Source organism: Pseudopodoces humilis, chromosome 21 (genome assembly GCF_049639895.1).
Source record: "Pseudopodoces humilis isolate 2021_Gansu_Grassland_sample_001 chromosome 21, ASM4963989v1, whole genome shotgun sequence".
NCBI lineage: Eukaryota > Metazoa > Chordata > Aves > Passeriformes > Paridae > Pseudopodoces > Pseudopodoces humilis.
In genome coordinates, this window is record NC_142220.1 from 5417262 (window position 1) to 5443939 (window position 26678).

Here is a 26678-nt window from a genome sequence, read left to right on the forward strand (position 1 = left end):
GGAAATGTGGGAACCTGCAGCTGAAAATGGAAACTTAACCAACCCCTGAGATGTTTGCAAGAAAGGAGAGGCTCCACCTGTGAATTTATCCTGGTAAAGGAAATGCAGTGAATTCCACAGGGCTGAGCATGATAGCTCTTTGGAATTACTCATATAATAACATTTTGTACAAAGAAGTTAACACTTTGATTTTTGTCTCAATTCATGTTGAATCATGCTGCATCTCATAGTAATAACAGTAATTTTCAGATACCATTAACATTTTTTTAAGCAACTGATTAATACTCAGGGCTTCTTTTATGTGTTATTTATCAGTATCATGAATTTAGGGAGGCTTCAGGGGCAATATTTGTTTGTGCTGGAATACACACAATCAGGAAAAATCTTTTTGCTTGACAAGCCAGCTCCTCCCTGCTCAATTCTAGAATCTTCATTTGAAATCAAACTGTCTCATCTTTCTCTAAAAATTGTTTACTGCTATTTTATTGTCACTTGATTCATAAAAGCTGTCAGTGCACATGATACCCTCTCTACTTCAGAACCTGCTTATAGCTGTGTATTCACAAAAGTGAAAAAATACATTTGATTTCCACTGAAACAAGCTTGAGGGCCCTGTTTATAGAATATTTCTTGCAGCCACGTTAATTCCATATTGTGGAAATGTAGCTGGGAATTCCAAACAAAATAATAATCATTCTGTACAACTGGGGTGAAGGTTGAATCTTAAGAGTATAATCAGGTTCCAGAAAATGGAAATATGCTGTGTCATAAGTAAGAAACTGTCTGCGTAGTAAATACTGCAATTAAAAATTCATTAATATTACTAGAATTAATTAATATCAATCAGAATTAGTTCTTCCCTGATGCTTACTCTTAACCTAGAAGTGAAGTACATGCAGTTTAAAACTTTCAGTGAACCCACTGCTAAGCTTGAATTAAAATTCCTACGATGTAACTTTTCTTGTCAGTGTCTAACTTGTTTTTGTTGTTGTATGGTGTGTCTATACATCCTCTGCAAAACCATCCCACAGCCATGCTCCTCACAAAACTGAGCCCAGGATTATTTAGCTTAACCTTGGAGAACAGAGGAGATAGATTAGAGAGGAGCTTGGAGCTCCCTGTTGTTTTGTTGCCCCTATCCCTGGCTGGGGCTGCGGCAGAGCTGTCCTGCTCCTCTGGAAGTGCCTGTCCCAGCTCCCTGTTGTACCCCACAGCTCTCATCTCACCTCTGCCACCACCAAAGAGCTGCTGCTCCCAGTAGTGTGAGCCTGGAGAGTTGAGATTCCAGCCTGCAGCTGTCCCCCTGATCCCTGCAATAGATCTGCAAGTGTGGAGCTGGAAAAAAAAACCCCAAACCACCAAGCTGCAGCTCTTCCTGAAGCTTAATGATAATCCTTTGTAGTGTTTGTGATTTGAACTATCACTAACAACTGCATCAGTAGCACAGACCCTGAAGATAGGCTGGTCACAGATAAGAGGGATATCAGGAAACATGAAGAAGCTCCTTAATTAATTTCTAATCCTTTTTCAGCCTTAATCTTCTTTTTTATAGTAAGATCTGGCATTACACATTTTCTGCACACATGCTTTCTAGATGATGTAGATTAAGTCTTATGTCTCTGAATTGCTGGAAGCAGCATGTTGGTAGGTTAGCTCTTACTGCAGCCTCATGCTGGAATGCCCAGGATTATTCTCTGTGGGTTGATATATTCAGTTAAAATATTCATTAAAAGTATGTGAAGTCATTCAGGATTTTAATCTGTTCTGTTCTGTGTTTCATGAGGGTTTGTTCAATCTCTTTGACACAGCTTTGCCACCCTTTGCCACAGGGTGTTTTGTTTGTGCATTTATTCCAGAATTAGACTTTAAAATAGCAGTGCTGGGATAGGGAGCAGGGAGGTACCAAGTGAGTATCTTGTTTCCAGGAATAAGAATAAATTATTCTGCAGATATTTTGAGTACATATTGTATAATCAAGAGATGGGGCTTTTTTTTTTTTGTTACTTGCTGAAGTCTTCCAGTTTGAGACATTTGAAATGTATGTTAGAGAATTCTGTCCCTATTAAGTTGTGTAGCAAAACAGTTTCAGGATCCTAAAGAAGGACCATAACTGGCTTTTTTCCTCATGCTTTCTAGAGAAGCTTCTAAACTTCCCTATGGTTAAGCAGGAGTTTTCCATCAAGATAGAGGGTTTTTTAATAAGGAGTTAGTCAAATTTAACAACTATCTGGACTACCATCCTGATCTTGCTTCTGACACTTCCAATAGGAGAGTTCCAGGCTGTAACCACAGTAGAGAACAGAATGTTCATCTCTTCAAACTTGGGAATGAAGGTAGGTCAGTGCTGACAATGTGTTTTAAATTGTTTCTGCCCCCAATGCTCTTGCAGCACTACCAGATCCACATTTAGATAAGAATTTATATTCTGTCCCACTGCCTTGTTGGGGAGAAAAATGTATTCAGGTAGCTGGGATGCAGCACTGTGCTGTGGAATTGAAAGTCTGGATGTTCACTGAGCAATTCCTGCTGGGCAGAACACACACATCCCTGTGCTGCACACTTCCATCGGGATTTAGGTGACATTCAGACCTGCAGGAAGTATTCAATTCTTCTGCAAACACCAAGAACAGAGACAACAACAGACAATGAGTTTACCCAGAAGAGCAGGAGACACCTGAGACCTCCACATATGTGTTTAACTTCCTGAGGAACACAGGAACAGGTACTACATGAAAAACAGACTTAAAATTATGACTATCCCCTATGCATAGAACAGTAAAAAAAGAGATAAAACTAACCAATTCACTGGAAAGTGGAGGAAAAATCCCTTTGCACAATTACAGATAAAAATATTGGGATTTATATTTTCCTAATAGCCTAAGGGACGTATTTAGGAGTTTCTGAGAATTAGTATGAGAATGTTATGACTTACAGAATCCTGTTTACTTAGCACTTCAGAGAAGGAGGTCATGTCAGCTAAGGTGCCTGGATAGAGAAAAAGGATCAGGATTTCTCTGACTTGGAGCTTCCTGTGGCATCCAGCCTCAGCTGGCCACAAAGAAGGAAAAAATGTATAAAAAACAGGTGGTAAAGTAATTGCTGATAAATAGGATTGTGAATCCATAGCTGAATATGGATTATTGAGTCTTCCTGGGAAGATAACAGAGATGGATTTGTCAACAATTTTCAACAGATGAAACATTCCTCAAACTCTTAGAGTATAGGTGATAAAACACTTCTTAAAAATTAACTTTTCTGTGTGGAAAGCTGAGATTTTCTCTAGTCTAAACTGTATCCCTATTGGAAAAACATTTTCATATGTTTTAGCTGATTCTTAGCTAACTTTATCCCATAAGTCCTTCGTCTTTTCCTTAGGGATTCTTTTGCAGAGTCAGATAAAATTGTACTTTGTAAGCAAATTGACCAGGAAAACAGAGGTGAATTGGTGGCAAATTGGCACAGTAGAAAAATTGATTTTCTAATAGCCTTCTTCAGAATAGTTTCTCACCATTTCTTTAGGACTTGAGCTAATGGAAAAGTGTCTTTCACTCTACATGGAACAAGGCATGTGTGGGAATGATGTAAGAGGGCAAAGGTTCTTTGTGGTATCCAGAGCCTTGCTTTCAGTTACTTGTAAAAATACTGATTTATACAACTGAAGCATACATGGAGCTTTACAGGAGATTGGTATGTGGAACAAAGGATTGGATCTTCCCCCATAGCCATGGAATCCATAAACACAGCAGGGAATGGGAAAAAAAAACTACTGACTAAACAAAAAACCCAAACCAACCAAACATAAAAACAAAAAAGGAAATAATAAACACAAAATCTCTTGACCGAGGTAAGCAGAGGAGTGCTCCTAAGTGAATCTGGAGCTCGAATTCATGCTGTAACCCAAATTTCCCACTCTTCTATCCATCTTGCACTGGGCATTGTCAGAGGAAGAAATGAAGAGTTTTGGCAGAGAGGGAAGTGTCAGGAAAAGCAAAGATAGGTTCAAGATAGGGGTTGGTTGGTTGTGTTTCTTTTATTTCTGCCTCTTCTGCAGTTCTGCTGTTTTCTCAATATAAAAAGTACACAGATACTTTTGAGGCAGACAAAATGAGAACAGTAAAACAATCCTCTGTTAAACTGGAACAGTAATATTTGGAGCTGGAAAGGCCAATTTATTCACCTTCTTTAAAGAAATAGAAAAAGCAGGCCAGGACAAAAAAAAAAAAAATCCCAGTGAAATATGCTACAAAGCAGAATAACTCATGATTTTTGCATGCCACAAAGGATTTACCTTGACACATAATGAATCTTATTGAGGTCAAATTTCAAGTTATCTAAATACTAGTTTACCTCTAGACATACAGGGCTTGGGAAATTATATTGCAGTAATTATGCATTTTTCCCTCAGCATTGATTTGAGAAGCAGTGAATATTATGAATAATACTGCTCTCAAAAAATTTCTAAAAAAGCTGATAAAACTTTTGTTGCTTTCATGGCTAAAAAGCTGAGTTTATAAACTCTACATTTCCACTGACTTATAATTTCAGTGAAGCATTACCATGCTTCTGTGGCAAAACCACAGCTCAGACACTGCAGTTTTTCCTAGGATCAGTTCATGGAATGTCATGGTTGGAGTGGGCACAAAAAACAGCAGCAGTCCATTGTTTTAGAGAGTTTATGAAAACTTAATAGGCCTAGAAATACGAACATCTGGGCAGCAAAGGAACTAGAGAAATAAATAACTGCAACAAGTGGTGTTTTCTAGCTCTTGTAAAATTGAATCATTAACCTTAATAATGGTGTGTTTTGTCTGTGGTGTAAAATAGATGAGCTTTAAGGGCACATCCTTTACCCTGGGCAGGAAACTCTCTGATTCTCAGCCACTTGGATCTGGTGCTCTGCACGCACAACAAGAAAGGATTTTTATTAATCTTGGACTGTGTAAGAGGACATTTTTCTCCTCCTTTCTATTAACAAAGTGAGTAAAAAAGAAAATATTTCACTTCTGTAGATGTATACGTAGAGATATATACATGTAAAGATACATAGATGCAGGCAAATAAAGCAGTGAGTGCATTAATAACCTACACAACACTACAGTGTTAATTACTTTACCTGAAAGATACTTCTCAAACTAATTTAGCACAGCCTTTTTGCTAATGCTATGCACAAATAGTAAAATAGAAGATGCACCAACAGTTTAAAAGAGAATTTAAATCAATTAACTGGCTATATCTCATCCTCTCAGCAGGGAAGGATGTGTTAGGAATGAAAGTACTGAAGAAAATGTAGAAGCAAAATTAAGATCTTAGAAAGTTGGAACACATTTATTAATATGCAGTTGATCAAATGAGATTTAAACATCAAATGTCTAAGTCTGTCTTGCTGGATGGTAAACATAAGGAAATTAAAACACACTAATTTCAATATACATCCTATAAATTTCTGTCTGATCTGGATTCCTTTGGAAAACCTCTGGCTTTTCCAGCTAAGACCTCTCCGAAAGAAGAGCTGTAAAATCAGGCAGCTCCAAAGGTCAGTGCAACTCAGTGTAACTCACTAAAAAGGAACTCAGGCCCTCTGTTTTTTAACATATTCAATTTTACCTTTGGAACCCACATAAAAAATGGAAAGAGCAATTTTTCATTGATCTGGATTTCTCACAAATTTGTTGGCTTCTCTGCCATTTACAACCTTTTAAATATTTATGTAAGCCTTCAGATTTTGAAAAGGCAGCTCTTTTGAAATCCCTTTAGAAGAGACAAAAATTATCCTTAATACAACTTTTTATGAAGATTCTTCAAACAAAACCAAACTAAAATCTCTTTATAGACTGCAAGACTGTGTTAGGGTAAGGAATTCTCCAAATCCCAGTTATTCCTTTAATTACTTTTTCACTTAGCCTATTTCTAAACTAAGGTAATAAACTAAGAGGAGCATGCAAATGTGATTTTTCCCTCCTTCATATAATGCTTGTGACTGTTGCAATACAGGATTAGAGTTGTCATCAGTGGTAAAAAAGTGCCTGTGGATACACAGGATTGTGAGCAGCTGAGATCTGCAGTCAGTGAAAGTCTGGCTTAGAATGCCCCAATATAACTTTTTTTTACTAACAATGGAATATTTTAGATTAAGGAGCACATGATATCACTGCAAAGCTGGTGTCAGCATACCCAGCAATTATTAATGCAAGACACCATAAATTTGGCTGCATCTGCTTTAGGCTCCATAGTTACTAACAAGCAGAAATCATTGCATTAATGGAGTAGTGGAAATGCAATGAAGCGCTTTATTATCCCTAAAAGGCAGAATGTGGCACATCAGCTCTGTGGGGTGTTACCAGTGTCCTTGGAGCAATTTCATTTCTTCACATCCTATGGCATATAATTATATCTCAAGACTAACCATGACCCTATGGGCCCTCTATTAAAATTATATTTTGTTACAGAATGAAGTATACATTATTGAAACACATTATTTTGATCACTGAAATTTGACACATTGTGCTTACAGCCAGTAAGCCTGAATATTTAATTTCTGAGGTTAACTCCACATTTTTTACTACTTATGGGAAGTAAACAGGCAAAACTGCAGAGGAGTGAATGGGAAAAGTTCCTGCTGAAAATTGTGCTTTTAAAGTAGAAAAAAGTGTGTCATGCCATATGCTGGTAGATGACACATTACATTAGGCAGGTAAATGGGTTAATTGGGCTCATTAACATCATTTCTTTTTTAAAACTTTTCAACTGAGAAGATGAAAAGATTATGTTAATCTTTACACTCCTCTCTTACATTTTACATTTTTCACACAAGCCTTTTTTAGTCAAATATTGATGATGATGCCTGTTGTTCTTCAAAGCTCAGCAATTAGATTGCAGCTCCCTCCCAGTAAGTGCTGTGTTTTCTTATCTGTATTTCCCTTCTCTCCACAATTTTTTTTTTTCATAAACACAACATAAGGACCATTGAATTCTTGCCAGAAAAGCCACTCTGGATGTTTTACCTCATGAGCAAGAAACCTGCAGAACCTGAATCCCCCAAACCCTTCTTGAGCCATGGAACAGATCCCACAGTTCTGTCCCACAGATGAATCTACCTCTCCTGAATTAAAGCCACGGATATACAGCCATGTCATATAATCCAGATGAGTTTTCCTTTTCTTCTTGGCAGAGGCAGTTCCTGTGGGATACAGGCAAAGGCTGTGTGGGATGGGTAGACGCTGCTCTCTGCTGGCAGCAAGGAAAGCATGTGGGAAACAGAGCATTTCACCTAAAATTAATTTCAAAAATAAAGGCTTTGTACAATTTCTTTACATAATGTTGCAAACAGTGATTAAGCACAAAGGCAAGGGAAAGGTATTAGATAAAATAACTCTTCAAATGTACAAATATTCATTGAAAGCACTTTCATTTTTCAAAACCCTAAATAAATCTGCATCTTCTGTAGAAAATAATTGCTTAAATACAATTTATAAAGTTCATTTTTGTGCATGGATCTCCAAACACACAGAAAATACCTCAGGACCAGGAAAAAGATCTCAAAAGTTTGGAAAATCAATAGAACAGCTGTATCCTATTTGAATATGGCAATCTCTTCTTTAAGAGAAGACTTCAAAACACAACATCCTTGAAAGAACTGTTAAACAACTTCGAATAACAACTCTATAAAACCATTTTATTTTCCAGCTTGGGCCCCCTCTAGCACCAGCCAAAGGAATCAACACTATAAAACTACTAAAACTTACTGGATGCATATTAAGACATAACATAATGAATATTAAGATAATTTATGTTCTCATGTTGCCAGCGCTGTGAAATAAAGGAATATAATTCTGCTGCAGAGAGCAAAGCAGGTTGCTCTGGCAAGGTTACCTTTAAAATTCTGGTTTGGTGCAGTGCTTCCTCACTGCCCCTGAAGTCAGATTTCAGATCACAGAGCTGAAGTCTCTGTAACTTCTGCTTTCAAACCCTGAAGTAGCCTCTGCTTTGCACAAGGGAGGTGAAGGTACTTGCTACAGTCCAGTCAATTTAAATCAGGGAGGACAGAACTTCATATCATAGGATATGGTCAAGATACTATGAACAACAACCAAAGCAACCCCATTAAATGAAAGGAACTTGCTTGAGGGGATCAGAAGAGCAATTAATTCATCACTGCACATAGAAACTCAAGTTTCTAGTATCAGATGATATTAGTCAGAGATGAAATTTTCCGTAGGACAATTCTTCCTAACCAGCAAGAGGAAAACGAACCAACCTGGCAAAGATGTTGACGTATCCCAGTGAGACAAAAAGAACAATTGCACACTTATTTTTACATTTTTTTCACCTTGAGATCCATAGATGTGGGATGCTGTGACCAATTTAATATTAGTGTTAATGCTTTAATGTTTCATGGAGCACCTGTCCCTCTATGGAGCTGCTCAGGGAGAGGAGTTGAGCAGAAATCCAGTGGCACGTCACAGGTTCCTTGAGATCCCCATGGCACTGCTACCATTGCTGAGGGGCAGAAACCAAAGGTAATGGCAGAGTGGTTCAGGTACTGCCCACTATTCCCACCCCTCCCAAAGCCTGCAGAGCTTCTTTCCTATTCTGCTGGAACATGGGACTCCAGGAGGAAAGGATGGAAAAGCCCGACAGCAGATGATCAAAAACTGGTTATTGCAGCACATAAAACCAGGGCATATAACTCCTTCAAAACACAACTCAAACCTTGGTGATTTGTTTCCCTCCAAGGCACTAGGCCTTCTTTGGACTGTGTCTATTTTCATCCTAAAGAAAGGACCATCTAATCTTGCAGATAAGATCCAAGGACACCAGAGCAGGCAGCCATACACAATTGATTTTCCTGCTCCATTATATTCAGTGCTGCTCCAATGGCAGGTTCAAGATACAAGTTTAAAAAAGTTATTTGAACTAATCTTCAGCACACTTTTAACTTAAATAAATCCAAAATGTACTATTTCACTATTTGTAAAAGCCCCAGGAAGCAGAGGGTCTGTGACACCCCTTGAAGGTGACTGTGAAATGCAGATGTAGCATGGAATTGAAAAGTATCCATCCCCATTCCTCTTGCATTCCTCTTGCATTCCCTGCTCACATTTCTAGCATGGCTTCACCCTGAAACAGGCTTATTTTTCTCCTGCTCAGGGTTTTAATAGCTATTTTAACAGAGGCTGTAATGTAAAGATGTAGGCCACAAAGGAAGTTCTGAAAAGTATTTTGTCCAGGACTATTTGTGGAAGAAAAGACAAATGGAACAAGATACATAGCTGGAACAAAACAAAAATGTTTCCACAGATGCTGGGTTAAAGAATACCACTGGGGGGAAAAAAATGTTTCTGGACTGGTTTTCATGTGGCTTTTTTGGTTTGGTTTAGGGATTTTGCTGAGTGAGTTTATTATTGTGGGGTTTTTCCTACCGGTCATAAAGTCTGTAACGTTTCAAGATAAACATGCAGCAAAGAGATTGTGTTTCTTGGATGTGCATTTTTACTCACTTTGCATATGTTCCACCTTTCAAAGAGCAGAATTGGGACTTTTTTTTATGGTCACAGGGCCAAGTTATACAGAGCTACCATAGGATATCCAGATCTCACTGAGAAATGAAGAATGGAATATACCAGCCAACTATACCCTTGCATTAAGATGAAGAGAGAGAAAAATGCTGCTGGAGAATTATGTGCACAAAGCTCTGCAAAGCAAGAATTAAAAGTAATGAGATTAAATAGAAAATAAGTACATCAAGAATATGCTAATAAATTAATTAAAGCCTACCAAAGTTGAAATGTTCCATAATTAAGATTGAAGCCCATGAGAGTGCTCTCTTCTACTTGGGGATTTTGCCATGGGTAATATTACCTGTTTGGAAATGTTTCTAAATCTGTGAGGAAAATGAGGTCAACTGAGATTGTGGCCTGATCATTAACTTGGATTATTTTGGACTTCTCTGTTTTCTCAGACCAGCTTTATGGATGATTAAATATATTTTCTCTACTTCAGTCTCATTTCTAGCACATAAGATAAATGTGAATATTGATCTTTCCTAAAAAGAGGTCAAGATTTAGTGCTTATTGCTTCCCCAGTTTTGTTTGCTAAGTTTTTATCTTTGTGTGACTTTCAAGTCAAACACACAGAGAACAAAGCAGAGCAAGAGTCAGCACAAAGTCCGCCATGCTGAAGCACCTGAAATCCATCTGACAAATTAAGGAAATAGTTGTATAGATCTTAACAGGTCTTTTATACGAGCCTTTTAAACTACCCTATAACATTTTATCCAGTTCACATATAAAAAAAAATACTGAGCTTTCTGGAATAGCAGAGACTGTTGACTGTACCAGGAAAGGGCAACAACTTTCCCATAAGATGCCCATTCTCCATACTGTTTACTTTGTAAGGTAATGTACAAAGTGCAGAAAATATTTACTTGTTAACTTCTTGTGGTAGTTTGACATTTAGGGAAAGCAATAAGAACCACCCACAGAAGTGATTTATTTGAGAGGAGCTGCTGGGAGTTTGTTCTGTGCTTGAGATAGGCTAATAGCTGGCCAGTTCTGAGAACTGACAGCATTTTGCACCACTGAAATGTAGGTCTGCCTCTGTGAATACCACTTTTTAAAAACCCAAGCCTGGGATTTTCTCTCTCTTTCTTTCTGGCCTTAAAAGGTAGCAGAGCCCTGGTGTGCCCTGCCCCGCTGCCCCGCGGCCTGTGCGGCCTGAGGGGGAGGCTGGGCCGGGCCCCAGCAGCTCCCGGGCAGGGGATGGACACTGAGGGGAGCAGCCCCAGGGCAGGGGATGGACACTGAGGGAAGCAGCCCCAGGGCAGGGGATGGACACTGAGGGGAGCAGCCCCAGGGCAGGGGATGGACACTGAGGGGAGCAGCCCCAGGGCAGGGGATGGACACTGAGGGGAGCAGCCCCAGGGCAGGGGATGGACACTGAGGGGAGCAGCCCCAGGGCAGGGGATGGACACTGAGGGGAGCAGCCCCAGGGCAGGGGATGGACACTGAGGGGAGCAGCCCCAGGCCGGGCTCTGCTGTGGGCCCTCCTGGGAAGCTCTCCAGGTCCTGTTCTGGTGGGGTGGCCAAAGACCCTTCCCAGGTGGCTGAGCCCTCCTGGAGAGCCCAGCAAGCCCTTTCCAGTGGCGTTGCTGGGCCAGGCCAGCCTCAGCTTGGCTGAAATTCTGCTGCTGCTGAGTTTTACCAGAAAGTTCCAGGCAGGGAAGGGGAAGCCATCAAGCTGCAGCCCTGGCAGAGATCACCTAACCATCCACAAAACTGGACAAGAGATTTAACACTTTCATTACACAGATGAGATCTGCAGACCCATGCAGATCTTTTTTCCCCCCAGGAAGAGAAAAAGAGTAATCAACACCTAGAAAGACAACATGAAACATCAATGTCAGTAAAAGAAGGAGTCAAGCCTCAGATGGAAGGAGAATGAGGAGACGCTCTAATAGGCTAAAATATTCTTTTGATTAGGCCATAGAGATGGACAATAAATCTCCTTTAATTCATGAAAGAGTATTGGGGGAATGAAGTATTCAAGCTGTAGATCTGAGCAAAGTATCCATTGATGAAGCTAAGCAGATGGTGGAGAAGCTGTGATCCCATGAGACACTTGAACAGAGAGAGAGAGGGATGAGAGCTGATGAAGAACTTTTGCCTTTGAATAACACATCCTTAAAATAATACCCCTTGAGTTCATGGCCCATGGACACATCTAAGAGGGTTGTGAAAATGGGAAGAGATGTCAGGATGGCAGAATTTGTGCCCGGGTGGCTGCTATTCATAGAAATGAAAAGCCACGAGAGAACTGTTTCTTCTGGAGAACTCTCCATGGAATGACAAGAGAAAACTCCTCTCCCTACAAAGATTGATGTAAAGACTGTTGTATAGTTGGTACTGTTTTAACATCCCATTTTGTCTCTACATTGTCAGTTGGGAAAAGTTGGGTAGGGGGAGGAAAGGTTTCTGGAGGTTTTATTCTGGTTTCTTATTCTTGTAGTCTGCAGCTATGCAGGAAAAATCTGGTTCCAAAAAGTCAGTACCATGTCATTGTGAGCATTTTTATGAAGGGGAAAGTAAGAAAGACAAATGTTACTCCTGTTCATGAATTTGCCTCTTATCATTTCCCCTGTCTGTTCTGTGAAGAGTGATTTGATTCACATTAGACGTTATTTGGGTGAGTTTTACTAAAAGAGAGAAAATAATGGTAACCTCATTTGAGATTTATGCCAATTTAAGTAAGAAATTGGATTCTGAATATTTTGCATAGCTGCTGAATTTAACTGAGGGTTCAGTGAAGCATGAGCTTCCAAATGTGAATAAGAGGCTTTAACCATTTTCCTCTGTTTGTTTTTTAACTACATTTGTTACTTATGATTAGCAATTTTGCGTCATTTATATGCAGTGTACTGAAACCAAGTTCAATAAACTGACCTTCTTCCACTTATTAAGCTAAACTTGTTATTTAATTATTATGCATGCAAAGTCAAGTAGAAAAAGTAAGCATTTTTAAAGTCATTGTGGTTTATTTTCAGTGAACAGAAATATCTGCCTTTATGACTTTTCATAAGAAATTTATTACTGCTTATTTTAGATTGGAATAAATACCAAAAAAAGTAGAACATCTGTATCAAAGTGTAAAGAACCAGAACAATCAAAAGCCATTTAATCTCCTCCATTTAGTTCTAGTGCACAGTCTGTTCAGTGTAACTTTTTACAACATACTGTACAAGAAAACAGGTCATTTAAACTCAGTAATTAGTATTATAGATAAAATGACACTGCAGCAATGTTAATTACCATAGCACTGATGTGGTATAGGATATAATTCATAATAGTCATGTCTTTAATTTTAAATTGAAGTGCAACAAAGCATATTGTAGCAACAACTTCTACTTCTTAAGTTAATGTTATTCAAGTGTACATCAGTATCCATGCAGAATGTTTTTTAATAAATCATAATTCTACTTCAGTTCGAACTGGCATATTTGACTTTCTACTAGCATAAATTAGAGAACTTCTTGGTCCAGAAACTTTTTCTAAGACAGTGGAAATCACGACAGAATTATATTCCATATCAAAAATGTCCAATCATTTTCTTTTTCATCACAGGAGCTGTAAATCAGTTTGCAAATGAAGCGCAACATTCAGCCTTTTTAAAAATAAAGATGAATGTCAAGGAGCTATTTGATGTGTAGTAGGAACTAAACATATATAATCAAATTGCAATTAATTCAGCACTTCTCTGGCTAAAAGATCTGGCAGTTGTACACCTAAAATATTTATAACAAAACAAAGAGACTTGTATGGGAAGACAGTGAAAGTTTTTACCTGCAGCTCCAGGAGGCACAGAGTTCCCTATTAATGAATAATTGCATCTTTGCTTTTTGCAGCACCTTTACTTTTGGGTAACTTTGTTATAAATATTAAAAGAAGGGGGAAAATTATATTTCAGATTTGTTCAAGTGTACTTTAATCATTTATGTCCGCTGAAATGTTCCCATTTCCAGTACAGAAATTTTGAAATGAAGCCATTATTCAGACCTGGCATGAAAAGTACTCTAAAAACCTACTTAATTAGAAGTGCAACAGTCCTATTCAGCATGTGAGCCCAAGGCTAAAATGTGTATATAGGGCTTTAGCAAAACGTTTGAATACACAGTGTAAGGTTCAAAGCAGAAATTGAAGTGTGACCTGAGATTGGTTATTTCATCTCACAACCACAAGACATGTTGCTGTATTTGAGTGAAGGTGTGTAAAGAGCAAAATCTCCAAGCAGTTTGTAAGATTTGCAGATTACTTTGAAAAAAATCCTCTTTTTTTTTTTCTCCATTTGGTTTAGGTCAGTGGGACGATGTACAACACAGGGAGACACGTGTCCCTGCGGTTAGACAAGGAGCACCTGGTGAACATCTCTGGGGGCCCAATGACCTACAGTCACCGCCTGGAGGAAATCAGGTTACACTTTGGCAGCGAGGACAGCCAGGGATCAGAGCACCTCCTCAATGGCCAGGCCTTCTCTGGGGAGGTATGTCACTGTGGGGGGGTGGTACCACTAGGAATTACCCACCTCTTATTTCTGCCTGAAGGTATTTGCAAGTTAATCTGTAAAATTTTTTTTTCCTGTAGCCAGTCTGAAAATCAAGGGATTATTTTTTCCTATTTTAACCAAGCACTGCGAGTTTTGTTACTCACATCTACAAATGATACTGCCATGTTTATTGTATATAGAGACACCCTCTATCCTTATCTATGCTACTTACAGAGTAATCAGGTCTTTTTGGATGGGGCCTTTTTGTCTCTTGTAAAGGCAACTACGAGTTTAACTACAAAGTAATGCTGGAAGTGGTTCAAATTCCTATAGAGGTGCTACTTTTGCCTCTCACTGATCTGTAAAACTTTACATTGAGTACCATTCTGCCTGTGATTCATGCAAAAACAAGGTGATACTTGATTCTGGAGATGAGTCCACAGAATTCTGCTCAAGAAATAAAGTTAACTGAACATGTAGTCTCTGGCAGAATACTCATGGTGTATGTTAAATATGTATCTATAACACGTATTTCCTGTTCCAGGAAAGACTATAATTTCTTGATCCTGATACCTATTCCAGAATGGCCCAATATTCTTGCTGGATAAATTTTAGTGACTTAGATTGAGCACTTTTTCAAGATGTGCAATAAAGTTTGCAGACTTTCTGGCACAAACAAAGTGGGATCTTTCCATTTTCCTTATATAGGGAATGTTCTTATATTTTCTTTCTTACATTTTCACACAAAAGAGGTGCATGAGGTTTGCAGTACCAACATCCAGCTTGGGCCGTGGCTGTGAACTACACAGCATCCAACTCTACAACTCAAAATAATGCTTCACAATAACTCTGTGTTAATGTAGGGATTATTTTTAAAGCCACTCTGTTACCATTCTTTCAGAATACCAAAAAAGAACAGCTTTTTCATTGTAAAGCACTTCTTTTCTCAGAGATGAGTAATCAAATTAACAGCTGTACTATGCATCACAGACTGATGATGAGTCAGTTAATGTGTGGTATTTTCTTTAGCACTGAGGAATAGCAGTTATTTAAGAGTAAGACATTAATTGCTGCATGATGATGCTATAATTGATGGTAATCATTGGCTTTGTTTTATAAGCTACATATAGCCTGTGGCAGTTTTTTTGTAAAATTACTAATGTATTACATAACTGATTTTGGTTGCCTTTGTTAAATTCTGTAAGTGAATCATCATGTATTGCTCCTTTAAACACTGAAAGTAAAGGAAGCTGTAGTAAACAAGGTCTTTGCTGTTCAGATACAGAAGAGCAATATTCAAACAAAAAAAAGTTGACTAAACATGAAAGCAAAAATCAAGTTGAAACATACCATGGCGCCTGTGATGTATCACCACCATTTCAGATGCTTTTAAAAGAATTTTTAAGTTTTTAATTAATCAGTCCTATACTATAACAATACAAAATGTAAAGCATTGCTTGGCAACACTAATTGCTATTAGCTAGGCTCTCCCAGTTTTGAAAGTAAGAGTTCTGAAGTACTATTAATATTTGGTGTTTTCTAACAGAGACTTCAACATTTCTTAATAAAAGCAGAAAGTGGAAACTGCTGTCAGTCAGTCAGTCAGACAGGCACAGCTGGATCTGCAGTGTGTGCAGGATTCATCTTGTTGTCTGAATCCTCCCACAGTGAATAGATGAGCTCAATACCTTTGGAGGATTAATCAGTGCTGATATCCAGAGCTGGGTCTCTTAAGACAGGACAAATCACTCTGTGCAGATGCATTTCCCTTGACAACAAAGCACAAACAGCAGACAGAGTAGTTGAGATTCAAGGACTCCCTTTCAGTTGCTGAGATGAATTCTGTCCTTTGAGGTTGTGTTTTTCAAGGTTTCAAAAGCTTTTTTGGGCAGGTGGACAGATGAGCTCCAGCAAGGTCAAGCATTAATTACTAATTCAAGCCTACACCTGCACAGTTAAGTCTTACTTCTACAACACACTTCCAAAGTACAAGCCCAGATGCAAATCAATGGTTGCAGATTTCCAGGGAAGGGAACCCAATGGAGTTCTTTGAGTGTCCATCCACCCATACAAGTGTTGCCTGTATAAATGAGTGATCTTCCACAAGCTTTCAGTTCTGGGGGATGTAACATCTATATCTCCCAGCAATGAGAGGGGGAAAGCTGTCAACAAACCAGGTGACTTCCTGGGAGAGTGTCTTGGTGGTGTCACAGGTGCTTTCAGGGCTTGCTGTGAGTTACTATTATCCTGCCTTGGATAATGCTGTCAGTGGAGATGGGATAAAGAAAAATAACTTCCTAGGTTTATTAGTCAAATTTAGCTTGTGCAGGTAAGAACAGCAAGGAATATTTGCTGGCATAGGCTTTAGGAACCAGGGAAAAATCATTGCAGGACAGAACTATGTGACTGCAAATAGCAGACTGAGTTTCCAGGGCACTACCCCATTACTGCTGTGTCAGACAAACCCTCTGGGCTTTCCAGAAACCTCTGTTTCACTGAGGAAACAATTCCCAAGTTACCCAAGAAGAGTGATCTATTCCAGTAGATCACAATCAGAATTATTTCTGCTGCTCCTTTCCTCCATTCCCATCCATGTCTCTCCCCTCATTTTCACTGAGCTTTCCAAGTCATATCAGGATGCTCCAGAGAGACAGGGGTGCCTGGGGAGAGGGCAGGGGATAGGGCAAGCACCTCTCTCTCCCAGCACTGTGAGACTTAGATTGGCTCAGGCCTAAATTAAATTCAAGTCCAGACAAAGCAGAAGCCTTTAAATAGCCCAAATCCACCTTGAACCAGCTGCAATGTTCTTTACACATCTGAAAATCCTACCTGATGTCCACACTGAGGAAGAAGTTTATTTTAGGGACCTTTATTGCCTAGTTCTGCAAGTGGGCAGGCACTGAGAGCAAGCTGGAGAGCACTGGAGTGGTATGATGGCATGAAGAATAGCCTAGGAATAGAAAATTGCTTCAGAATGTACTGTGGACTGAATGATATCGAGAGGCTTGTAATTTCCAGGCTTTAACTTATAACTAGGTGTTAAAGGCTGTCAAGAGAGATCTCTACAATAATCTGGTTACCTTTTAGCCCCCAGTTATCACTTCAGTAGACAGAATAATTGAACTAATATTTAAATAGTCTGATTTTAAGGGCTTCAAAACAGTGTATCAGATTATCAATATATTTGGCACTGGTAACATGGAAAGGCAGGCAGGCTTTGGAATGCTTATATAAATAAATGGAGTATTTACTTGTCCTTATGATATGGGCTCGAGTGAGTTTAATTCCCTATTTGCATGAGCATCCTACTGTATTATAATGATTAAAAAAAATCTTGGCCTAAGCCGAGTCTCCAACTAAGACACCAATCATTTGTGTCTGCTGCCTAATGCCTCTATGCAAAACAGGTTTTCATGCTTCAGAGTCTGTATCATTTAATGAAAAAGCCTGGTTTCCATTCAAACAGCAGAACTGAGTGCTGTAGCTCAGGCACAGTCTACCTTGTTAAAATGAAAAGGTAACAACCTCCAAAAGGTTCACGGTGAAAATGGAACCCTTTAACTTTACCATGTGGCAAAGTCATAAAAAACTTTTATGGTCAATTTTTTTTCCTAAGCATAAAAATGAAAAATGTGCTGCAGGAGATCTCCAATCAGTTTGGGACTGTGCATTGTGGTAGCCTTATCAGTGCCAAGGCAGAAAGTCAAGGAGCTTAATTATTTGGGGTTATGCACTTTTCACAAACACAGTGGCTGGAGACTTTCAAACAAGAAACCATAGTCCACAACACATGAAAAAATATATATTTCTTCTTTGCCCACCCTTCCAAAAACGCATGGCCGTTTATAAACACACAATTATTTCATTTGCTACAGAAGAATTAAAATGAAAGTGAGAACAGGATCTGAATAAATGAACATGTATTGCTGTACACACAGTTTGAAACTCAGATTTACTTTTGCTGCTGCTAAAAGCTGCTGAGAAAGTCAACACAAAAATACAAGAAAATCAAGACAAAAGGGAGAAGCTGTAAGTTCTGAAACACCAGTCTCCTCTTGCTACTGTCATTTCTTCAACTGCAGACGTGTTCTGTGTGAGTGGGAGAGCGATAGTAAAGGATTATTTATCAGGGAGGTCAGTGTTGTAAATCCAACTCGGTATATTTTTAGAAGCAGGACTGTCAAATAGACAGCCTGTAAGAACCAGCCAGCCAGCTGGGGTAGCTTGATCCAGCCTGCACCAGAATTGGAGTACTCTGAATTGTTAAATCACAAACAGTGGCTCTGTTACTAAGACTTGCCTGTGAGGTTCCAAACATCCTCCTCAAAACACCTCATGGTGGTGTAATTTATAGAGGAAAAGCTTGAGATCAGATTGTATTAGCACACCTTCCTTCCTCTTCCTCAGGCAGGAGGATTAAATCAGATAGTGATGCCATTGACAAGGGAGGACAGGAATCACCTGCTTCTTCCTAACCCCACTCTTCCAGTGCTCACAGAACCAGCCCTGAGCAGCACCTACTACACCAGGTAGCCCTAGCACTGCTGCCAAGAGCTCGAAGAAGGAAGCTCAAAATTCACATTTTTCAGTTGCCACAGAACACTGGTATTACATTTTGGAGCCTCTCTTGGAAGTGGAGCAGGTCATTTTTAAGTATTTCAGCCAGAAGTGTACCATATTCCAATGCTTATTAATGTTAAAAAATCAGCCTCTGGAAAATATAACATCTGAGGAAAAACGTGTCTAATGGAAGAGGGACTTCCTAAAATCTCTATAACCCTTAGAGTAATGTGTGAGCTTCAAAGGAGAAAGTCAATAGGTAACATAAATTGCTATGGGAACAGAATTTAAATCCAGGAGAGGTGGTAGTATTGTCATCACTAAAGTATAGGGAGGCTGCTCACATGAGTAATTCAAAATCACTGGGATATGAATATGTGCCTCAGTTTTAAGAATGCATCTCTGTCCTCACTAAATACTACAGATGGCTTCACCCAAAATTTTATACAATATCAATAAAGAGCAGGATTGAAGTACAAAAAGACACTTATTCACAGAATATTCTGCATTGAAGGAACCCACAAGGATGACCAAATCCAACTCTTAAGTGAATGGCCTGTACAGGGTAATTGTGTTTTTCTAAACCAAATTCGATGTTGTGTTTTAATTTAAATGGGATTTTACTGCTTATTAATATAACAAAATGCAGCTGGGTTTCGTAGCAAGAAAGCCTCTCCTTCTGAACTACGCTATTGAAACCCACAAGAAAGATTACTTTCCAGGAACAGGGAACTGAAATTTTTGTGGTGTATTTTACATCAAAAGGCAGTAAACTTCCTGCACTGACTAAATATAGTGCTAAAAATACATCTTAATCCTTACTGACCTTCAGAAGCAGTTTAATCTTGAACTTTGCTGGAGTAGTTGACTTTAACTTATGTTTCTGTAATTTTTTGGCTAGACAGTCATGTTCAAGCCATGGATAATATACACTTGTTAAATAAAAAAATCCCAAACTTCAGTAGCCGGGAGAAATTCTAAAATCAGTCAAAGGTGCAGCAACTATAAATCATTGATCATAAATATATAAATAGAAAAAATACAGAACAAGTACAACTACTTTTTATAGGAATGGCCACATTGCCAGGCAGCAGCAGGGTACTCCCACAGTCACAGGTTTACATTTAGTGCCACTGTAGCCATGCTGCCATTTTAAAAGAAAAATTAAATTCTAGAAATAGACTGTTATATCCCTCCCTTAGGCAAAACCCTTAATTACACAAATCCAGTTATATGATGACCAAACTTCATAACACCAATAAAGAATTTTACTTTGAGTATAATCAAATTCCCTTATCATAAATAGCACTCCTGTTCTTTTCTTACCTTTCTAAAACTTGATTAGCAGTGGAAATACAAATAAGGCTTTTGACTTTTTCAAGGGAAGAAGTTTCAGTGCATACTACTGGCCTAAGTGTGCATTCTTTGATAGTTCAGGCAAAACAGGAAAAGTCAAATGTTTTATTTGTAGCAAGCTGTAAAAGGGCGTTTCTCTTGGTGGATAAATCCCAGAAATTCAGTTATTGCCCCAAGAGGATTCAGGATTGGACCTGATGAAGCTGTAGCTCTTAATGGATACAAACTAAGAAAAAGATACAGGGGCAGAATTACGTATTTATGTCTTTTAGCAGAAAGACTGACAGTAACATATAACTGAAAGGAGCAGTCATTTAATTTTATAACCCCAGACAATCATTTGAAACCATCTGGAGATTGAATGATGGTCAGAAAAAGTGTTTAACCCCTTCTAAAATATGAGACTGAATTTCAGGTACCCAAGTATGATTTTGATCTTTATTTTAGGCTTTCATTTTCTCAGATTACTGAGGTTTTTGCATGGTCACTGGAGGTGAAAAGTTACAGCTCACATCAAATGAAGAACCTTTACAGCAGTCTTTTAGTACATCATCATTCTGATTATTTAGTCATGCTAAAATTGCACTAAGTAGTTTTGGACTAATTGAATACATTAATTTCAGATATAAAAACAAACCAGAAGCCACCTAATTTCTGCAGATCATAAGCTGATTTCTAGAAAGCATCTTTAAATATTTGAAAATTTTGTGTGTGGTGTTTAAGGGAGTTTCCCCTCAAGCACTGAATGCCAGGCTGTTGAATTTGGGTACCAGCTGCTACTACATTGATGCTCTCTTTGTCATTCCCACTAACGTGCAAAAGGACATTCACTCCCAAATCAGTTCTAGCAGGAACCAGAAATGTTTCTCTCTTTGCTCACAGATGCCACATTCCCTGGATTTCCCCATGTTTTACTAAAGCATTTGATTATTCTGGGATTCTACATAGAAAATTCCAGGTGTTTGATACAAGGAGCTCCATTTCTGGGGTCCAGCATTTTTTCTTCCTCTCTTGCTTTCTGGGGATTTTGGAGTAAAAGCCCCATAGATACCGTCTGCTTTATACTGAATTTCAAGAAACTCCACAGACAGATTTTTAAAGGGGTTGTATTTCATTATCTACACATATGTGGGCACTTCTTGCCAGAAAACTTTCCTTTGTTGGAAACTTCTGAATCTTATGAACTCTCCATCCATTAGTAGAATTGCAGGAGCTGTCCAAACAAATTCCAAGCTTTATGACAATGTCAGATCATTAATGTAGCATGTGACACAGCAAAATATCTGCATGGAATAATAAACATTGAATTTCTTAGATACCAAGGAAGCAGATTCCTTTAGTAATAAATATATTTTTGCACATGTTTACTTTTTGGTTACCAACTGTTCTCTCTTTTGCGGGGAGGGAGAAGTGAAAGAGAGTGTCAATGTACTGAGAGCACAGTCTGTCACTGACTGTAATCTAAATCCCTCTGGTGCCTCAATTTTAAAATCCAGCATCATAAAGCAATAAGGTGGAGTTTTTCTGCTTAGAGTAGCAGCTGCAGGATTTGCTTTTTAAACCACTGGGACATGAAAACATTCAGCACTCTAAGCCTCCAGTGTCACTTTTGCAGCATTCACTTTGCCTCATTCCAAATGATTATCATTTGCTTGGGGTGACTTCACTTGCTACAGGATGACTCTTCGTTAACTAAAGAGCACTTTACCTCTGCAGACAAAAATCTATGTGCATTTGGAAATGGATTTTGTTTTATGTCACTTGGTAATCAGTTTTCCATTACACTTTTTGTAAGTTTTTACTTTTTCCCCAAATATATTTAACATAACATTCCAAAGAAAAGAGCAGTCCTACTAACAATCTGTACAAAAGTTCTTGCAGCTACTATGGACAACCACAAAAGAAAATAAAAATAAATTATATGCATTTTAATTATTATAATTTATCAAAACAATTTAAGACAGTGAGCAGTTACTGTAAATCTTACCTTGGGCAAAACCCTCATGGAGGCAACAGACTGGTCTGGGGTAGAACTATGATTTGGTATTTCTGTACTAAGAGTGAACTGCAAAAATCCCTTTTAGCCCAGTCTGTCCTCACTGATAGTACCCCTGAGCTGGATGAGGGATGCTGGGGATCAGACAATAAATAGGAGAGCCCAGGTTTAATGACAGATGAGCTACAATGATGAGGATCCAGTGAAGCTCCTGAACCCATTTGGTGCTGAGCATTCACAGCCCACACAAATTTGTCTCAGTAAAAGCTTAAGTGGGAACAAGCCAAACTAATTCTGAGAGCAAGCCCAGCCCTTGCACCCAGACAGTGGGAAGTCAGTTTGGAAACTCACCTTTAGTAATTTTTATTTTACTCTGTAAAAATGGAAGAGCTTCAGACAATGAATGTGACCCTAATTCCAAATGGTCTGAACTTGCTGGCAGCTCCCATGGGAGATGGGAATTCCTGGCTCATTCCCGTAGCCAGGACAGGCACAGGAGGCAGTGACAGCAGGTTCTCCTCATCCCAAATGAATGTGCTGTCACTGTGCCTTGGGACATGAGTGGGGAGTGGGAGCAGCTCATCCATCTAGGGCTGAACAAGACCAGGAGGAGCTCCCACCTCTCTGTCCTCCCCAGGAATAATCTCTGTTTCCTAATATATAGCTCCCTGACCTTCAGATTTTCTGTAGCTTCAGTGACTCTTTTGATAGGTCTTTGTCCCTTACTTTATGTTTAACGGTTTCTTATGACACATTTTAATATCTTAGCAAAAAGCAAACTAAATCATGTCCTTTCTAGCAGCCTTTTTATTACATTTTCATGGATTGCTGGGAGGTGGCAGAGTTACAGTTGTCATTTAAAATACTGACTTGACCTTTCTTCACCACTGTAGACCTTTCCTGGCATGCACTGCCTCCCAGAAAGTCAAAATACTTTAAATTTGAGGTATTTTCTTTTAGCCATCTCTGTAATTTCAATAAAGACTGAGAAGGAAATAATTCTAAGTTTTGTTTTCTTTAGACAAAATTATGGTAGATAATGGATTTGGATGTTTTACAAACAATAAAGGGAAAATTCAGTTTCATTATCATGTTGGAAGCATGTCTTTCTAAAATTATTAAAATTAGAATAGTTTCTCAGGCATAGCTACTTTTAAAATAGTATGCAAGTGATAGCAGCCACAATGGCATCAGTGCTAACACTCTGAAGAATTAAAATTGACAGAGTTAAACCACATTTATTCCAAGTCAATTTTCTTTGCATTTATGTTTTAATATCTCACCTTTATCTGTCTGCATTCTTATCTCTGTATAAACTAACTGGATGTCACAGCATATACCTGCCAGAATTTGGTGGTTTAAAATACAGAATAATAGGAATTAATTATGTTCAGCTACTTTTCAGTGCTCTAGTTGGGGTTTTTTAATCCACCTGCCATGAAAACATTTTCTCACTGACAATTTGCTATAGGCACATTAGAAAAGCACCACATACAAGTTATTACTCTGAAAATTATATCAAAGGCAAGGAGAGTTCTGGATTTTAGCTAGAAAAGGCAAGTCCATTACTGCCCATCTCTTTCCATCATTTTGAATTTTATCTGCTTTTTCTTATCTAAGTATGAACATGCCACTACCATATAGTCCCTGGAAATTCTGTTAATAACAGAATCAGTTGGCAACAGCCTTCATCTGCTTAACCTTCAGTGTAGGACTGGCCAGAAACAGCTGTCATGTTCTCTCAAATACAAAATCCATATGAATAAAGAAAATAGATTTTTTAAAATTTCCAAGGCACGTTCAATGTGAACAGCGTATATTTGGTGTATTTTGTTATGTGAATCTTTGTTCTTCTCACCTTCAGCAATTTCCTTCCCATTTCCTCTGACAATCAAAGCACAGAGTGATCAAGGCCTGAGCTATCAGTTCCATACAGCACCTCCAGCCCAGCCTGATGCTTTGAGGTCCAAGTCCACATCACAGCATGGGGGGACGGTCCCATCACTTCCCATGCTGACACAGGCATTAATCTGACAGCATCCATTGCTACAGGAGCTCAACCACCCACTTCTCATTATTTCCTGCTCCTTTGCCTCACTGAAGACTGAAGTATCCTGGTGGGACTGTGCAGACCCAACTTCTTCCTCCTGCTCCAATCCACCAAACTCAGTGCAGCACTTTCACTGCACTAAAATTCACTAAACAGAGCATTAGAGGAGCATGGCTTTCAGCCTGGGGTTCTGCTAAGATTCTAGTAGGAAACTTTTATCCTCTTTTTTGTTTTATTTTTTGGGAGAGCAGAAAAGCTTATGGTAATGTGCATAAATGATAAATAAGAATGTTTGCCTGAAATAAGGAATTCTGATTCAGAAAAGGATAAAAGACTTCTTAGTACTACTAAGTGTACCAAGTGCTTTAGAAGACAGGTTAGTGGTCTTTGCTTGCTCTCTTCACATTAAAAAACAGGGAAGGGTCAATAAAATATCACAAAAATATGCTACCAATAAAAACATCAGTAAAATACATAATGCATTTACAGAACAATCCACCATGGGCAGAACATGAAGCCCTCTTTACCACACGTTCCTCTAGCAGGACATGCCTGTATTTCAAAGACAAAAACAAATAATCAAAGGGACAGACAGAGCTCTCAGCCCAGTTCTGAGTGTTGTGGTTTTGGAGCTCATGGGCTGTTCTGAAGAGCATTGTGTCACTGACTTGTGATGCCAATTTTACTCAAAATACAAATTACTGCACTGAGACTGCTTCATTTATTTTAAATTTTTGCACATTTTGTTTCATTTTTACCTTCAGAGCAGTGGAGGCAGTGAGATATTTCCAGTGAAGTGGCTCATCCAAGCCTGGGAGGGTGGGGCTCCTATGTTTTCAGTGGTACAACCCAGCCCTGACCCCTCCTGATTTGGGCACAATTAGTGCTATGAAAGAGGCAACAGGCAGGAATATTTCCATGTGCATCTAAGGCTGCAAATCATAGCCTAACCCCAGGAATTCTAGTGTAAGGCAAAGTACTCTATGGGAGCCTTATGCTCTTGGAACCTGTTTTGTCCCTTTTAGTCTGTCTGTACCCACAAACATATTTTTATTCACACTCAGCCCTTCCTTGGGGAGGGACATCACAGGAAATCCAGCCAGTTCCTGAAGGCATCTGGTCTGCAGGCTCTTGGATGAATCACAAGAGAAACTGGCAGGAAATCAGGGAGGTTTCTGATAGTCTCTGCTTGTCTTTCAGAAAAAAATGTCTTTGAAATCAAGTTCCCTCCACAAGGTACTTTGGTTTTGACACATAAGCATTTTCCAGCAAAACCCTGCTTCAGCAAAAAAAAAAAAATCCCAACTAGTTCTGCTTATGATTAGTGCAAGGCCTTATTCTGTGTGAAGCCCAAGGGTGTATTCAGTTAAGAGGATTTTCACTGTTTGATTTATAGCTTAGAGCCTCCCCATCTACTGTTTCTAAGTCACAAAAGGCACAATAGAGGAACTGTTCTTCCTCCTGACTGGTAGAGCCATTCCCTGGGGCAGTTAATTAGAAAGAACAAAAAAATCACCCTTATTCTTCCAGATTCTAATGAATGTCAGTCTATTCTATTCTCATAGGATTTTCTTTCAGAAATCCAGGAAAATGATGAAAGGAAAAATGGCAGGGAAAAAAAAAAATGTTCCAAAAGCCTTTTTTTCCGTGGCCTATTTGAAAATATCTCACTATTTTTTAGATATAGTCATTATTGAAGATGAATACATCAAAGAAAGTTGGAAATCTTTTGTTAGAATTTTGAGCTGTCAGGCTGCATATTCAGGGTTTATCCCCACAAATCTTCATATACATCAAAAACCTCCTGGAAATAAGTGAAACCATGGGGACTATGACAGATGTAATCTGGGATGTATGTTTGCTGTTACTGTCAGAAGCACAAAAACTGTGGGGGGGTCACAATACAAGAAAAAACAAGATGCAATCTCTAGGATTTAAAATATTTAAATCCATCTAAATTTAAAATGCAAACTCCACTGTGAGCTTTAACTTCATTTTTTCTTATTTTATGTACACAAGGTATTACTAAATAATAAAATATCTAGAAATTGCCAATACTGTAGAAATTACCAAAAGATTAAGGTGAAAAGAGAATTTTTTAGACACAGGCTTCTTTCCTAGCAAAGAATATCACATCTGTTTTTTTAAGTCATCCATCTTTCAAATTACCTTGTAAAGTCATCAATATTTTGGTTGTGATTATCAATCAATCTTTGGGCAGACTGGAGTAGATCAATTTTATCTGTGTACTGCTAGACAGTATTCCTTATTTTGTGCTCTGAAAGTGGTATCTTATAACAAAAAGTGAATTTCTATTCTTAAATCTAAAGATGTACATTGTTTGAAATAATATAATATATAAAAGGAGAATTCTAGAAAACCAACAGAATTACTGAGCTGTATCATCCTACATCAGCTGAAAATCTGTCCTTTAATGTTTATGAAGAGGAAAATAAAAGTGCAGTGAGGAGCTGGAAGGGACCATCTGTCTCCTTTTAGTTCATTGTTTTGTTTTGAGCTGGGCCTGATTCAAAATCCTAATTCAGAGATGTCCAGTGCTGGAAGCTGTCACATCATGATCCCCTTGGAAATTTGGAACTCCTGATGGCTGCACACAGCAGACACTAATGACAGCCCTTGGAACGCTTTTGGCTTCCCAGCCATTAGCACATTTCCCCATTA

General features: G+C 38.7%; 1 protein-coding gene and 1 long non-coding RNA gene across 2 annotated transcripts in view; one reads left to right on the top strand and one right to left on the bottom strand.

Moving 5' to 3' along the window:
- Positions 1-26678, top strand: part of CA10 (carbonic anhydrase 10 (inactive)) — a 171817-nt gene that overhangs the window by 122182 nt on the left and 22957 nt on the right. Inside the window, exon 5 of the mRNA XM_014255806.2 lies at positions 13846-14031. Coding sequence (XP_014111281.1) covers positions 13846-14031 — 186 coding nt within the window. The remainder of the gene's footprint in view (positions 1-13845; positions 14032-26678) is intronic.
- LOC148182694 (uncharacterized) lies at positions 15430-22058 on the bottom strand. The gene is made up of 3 exons (XR_015774346.1): positions 21938-22058; positions 16864-16984; positions 15430-16296 (listed from the first exon to the last, which is right to left on the bottom strand). It is a non-coding gene; the product is annotated as an uncharacterized LOC148182694 (long non-coding RNA).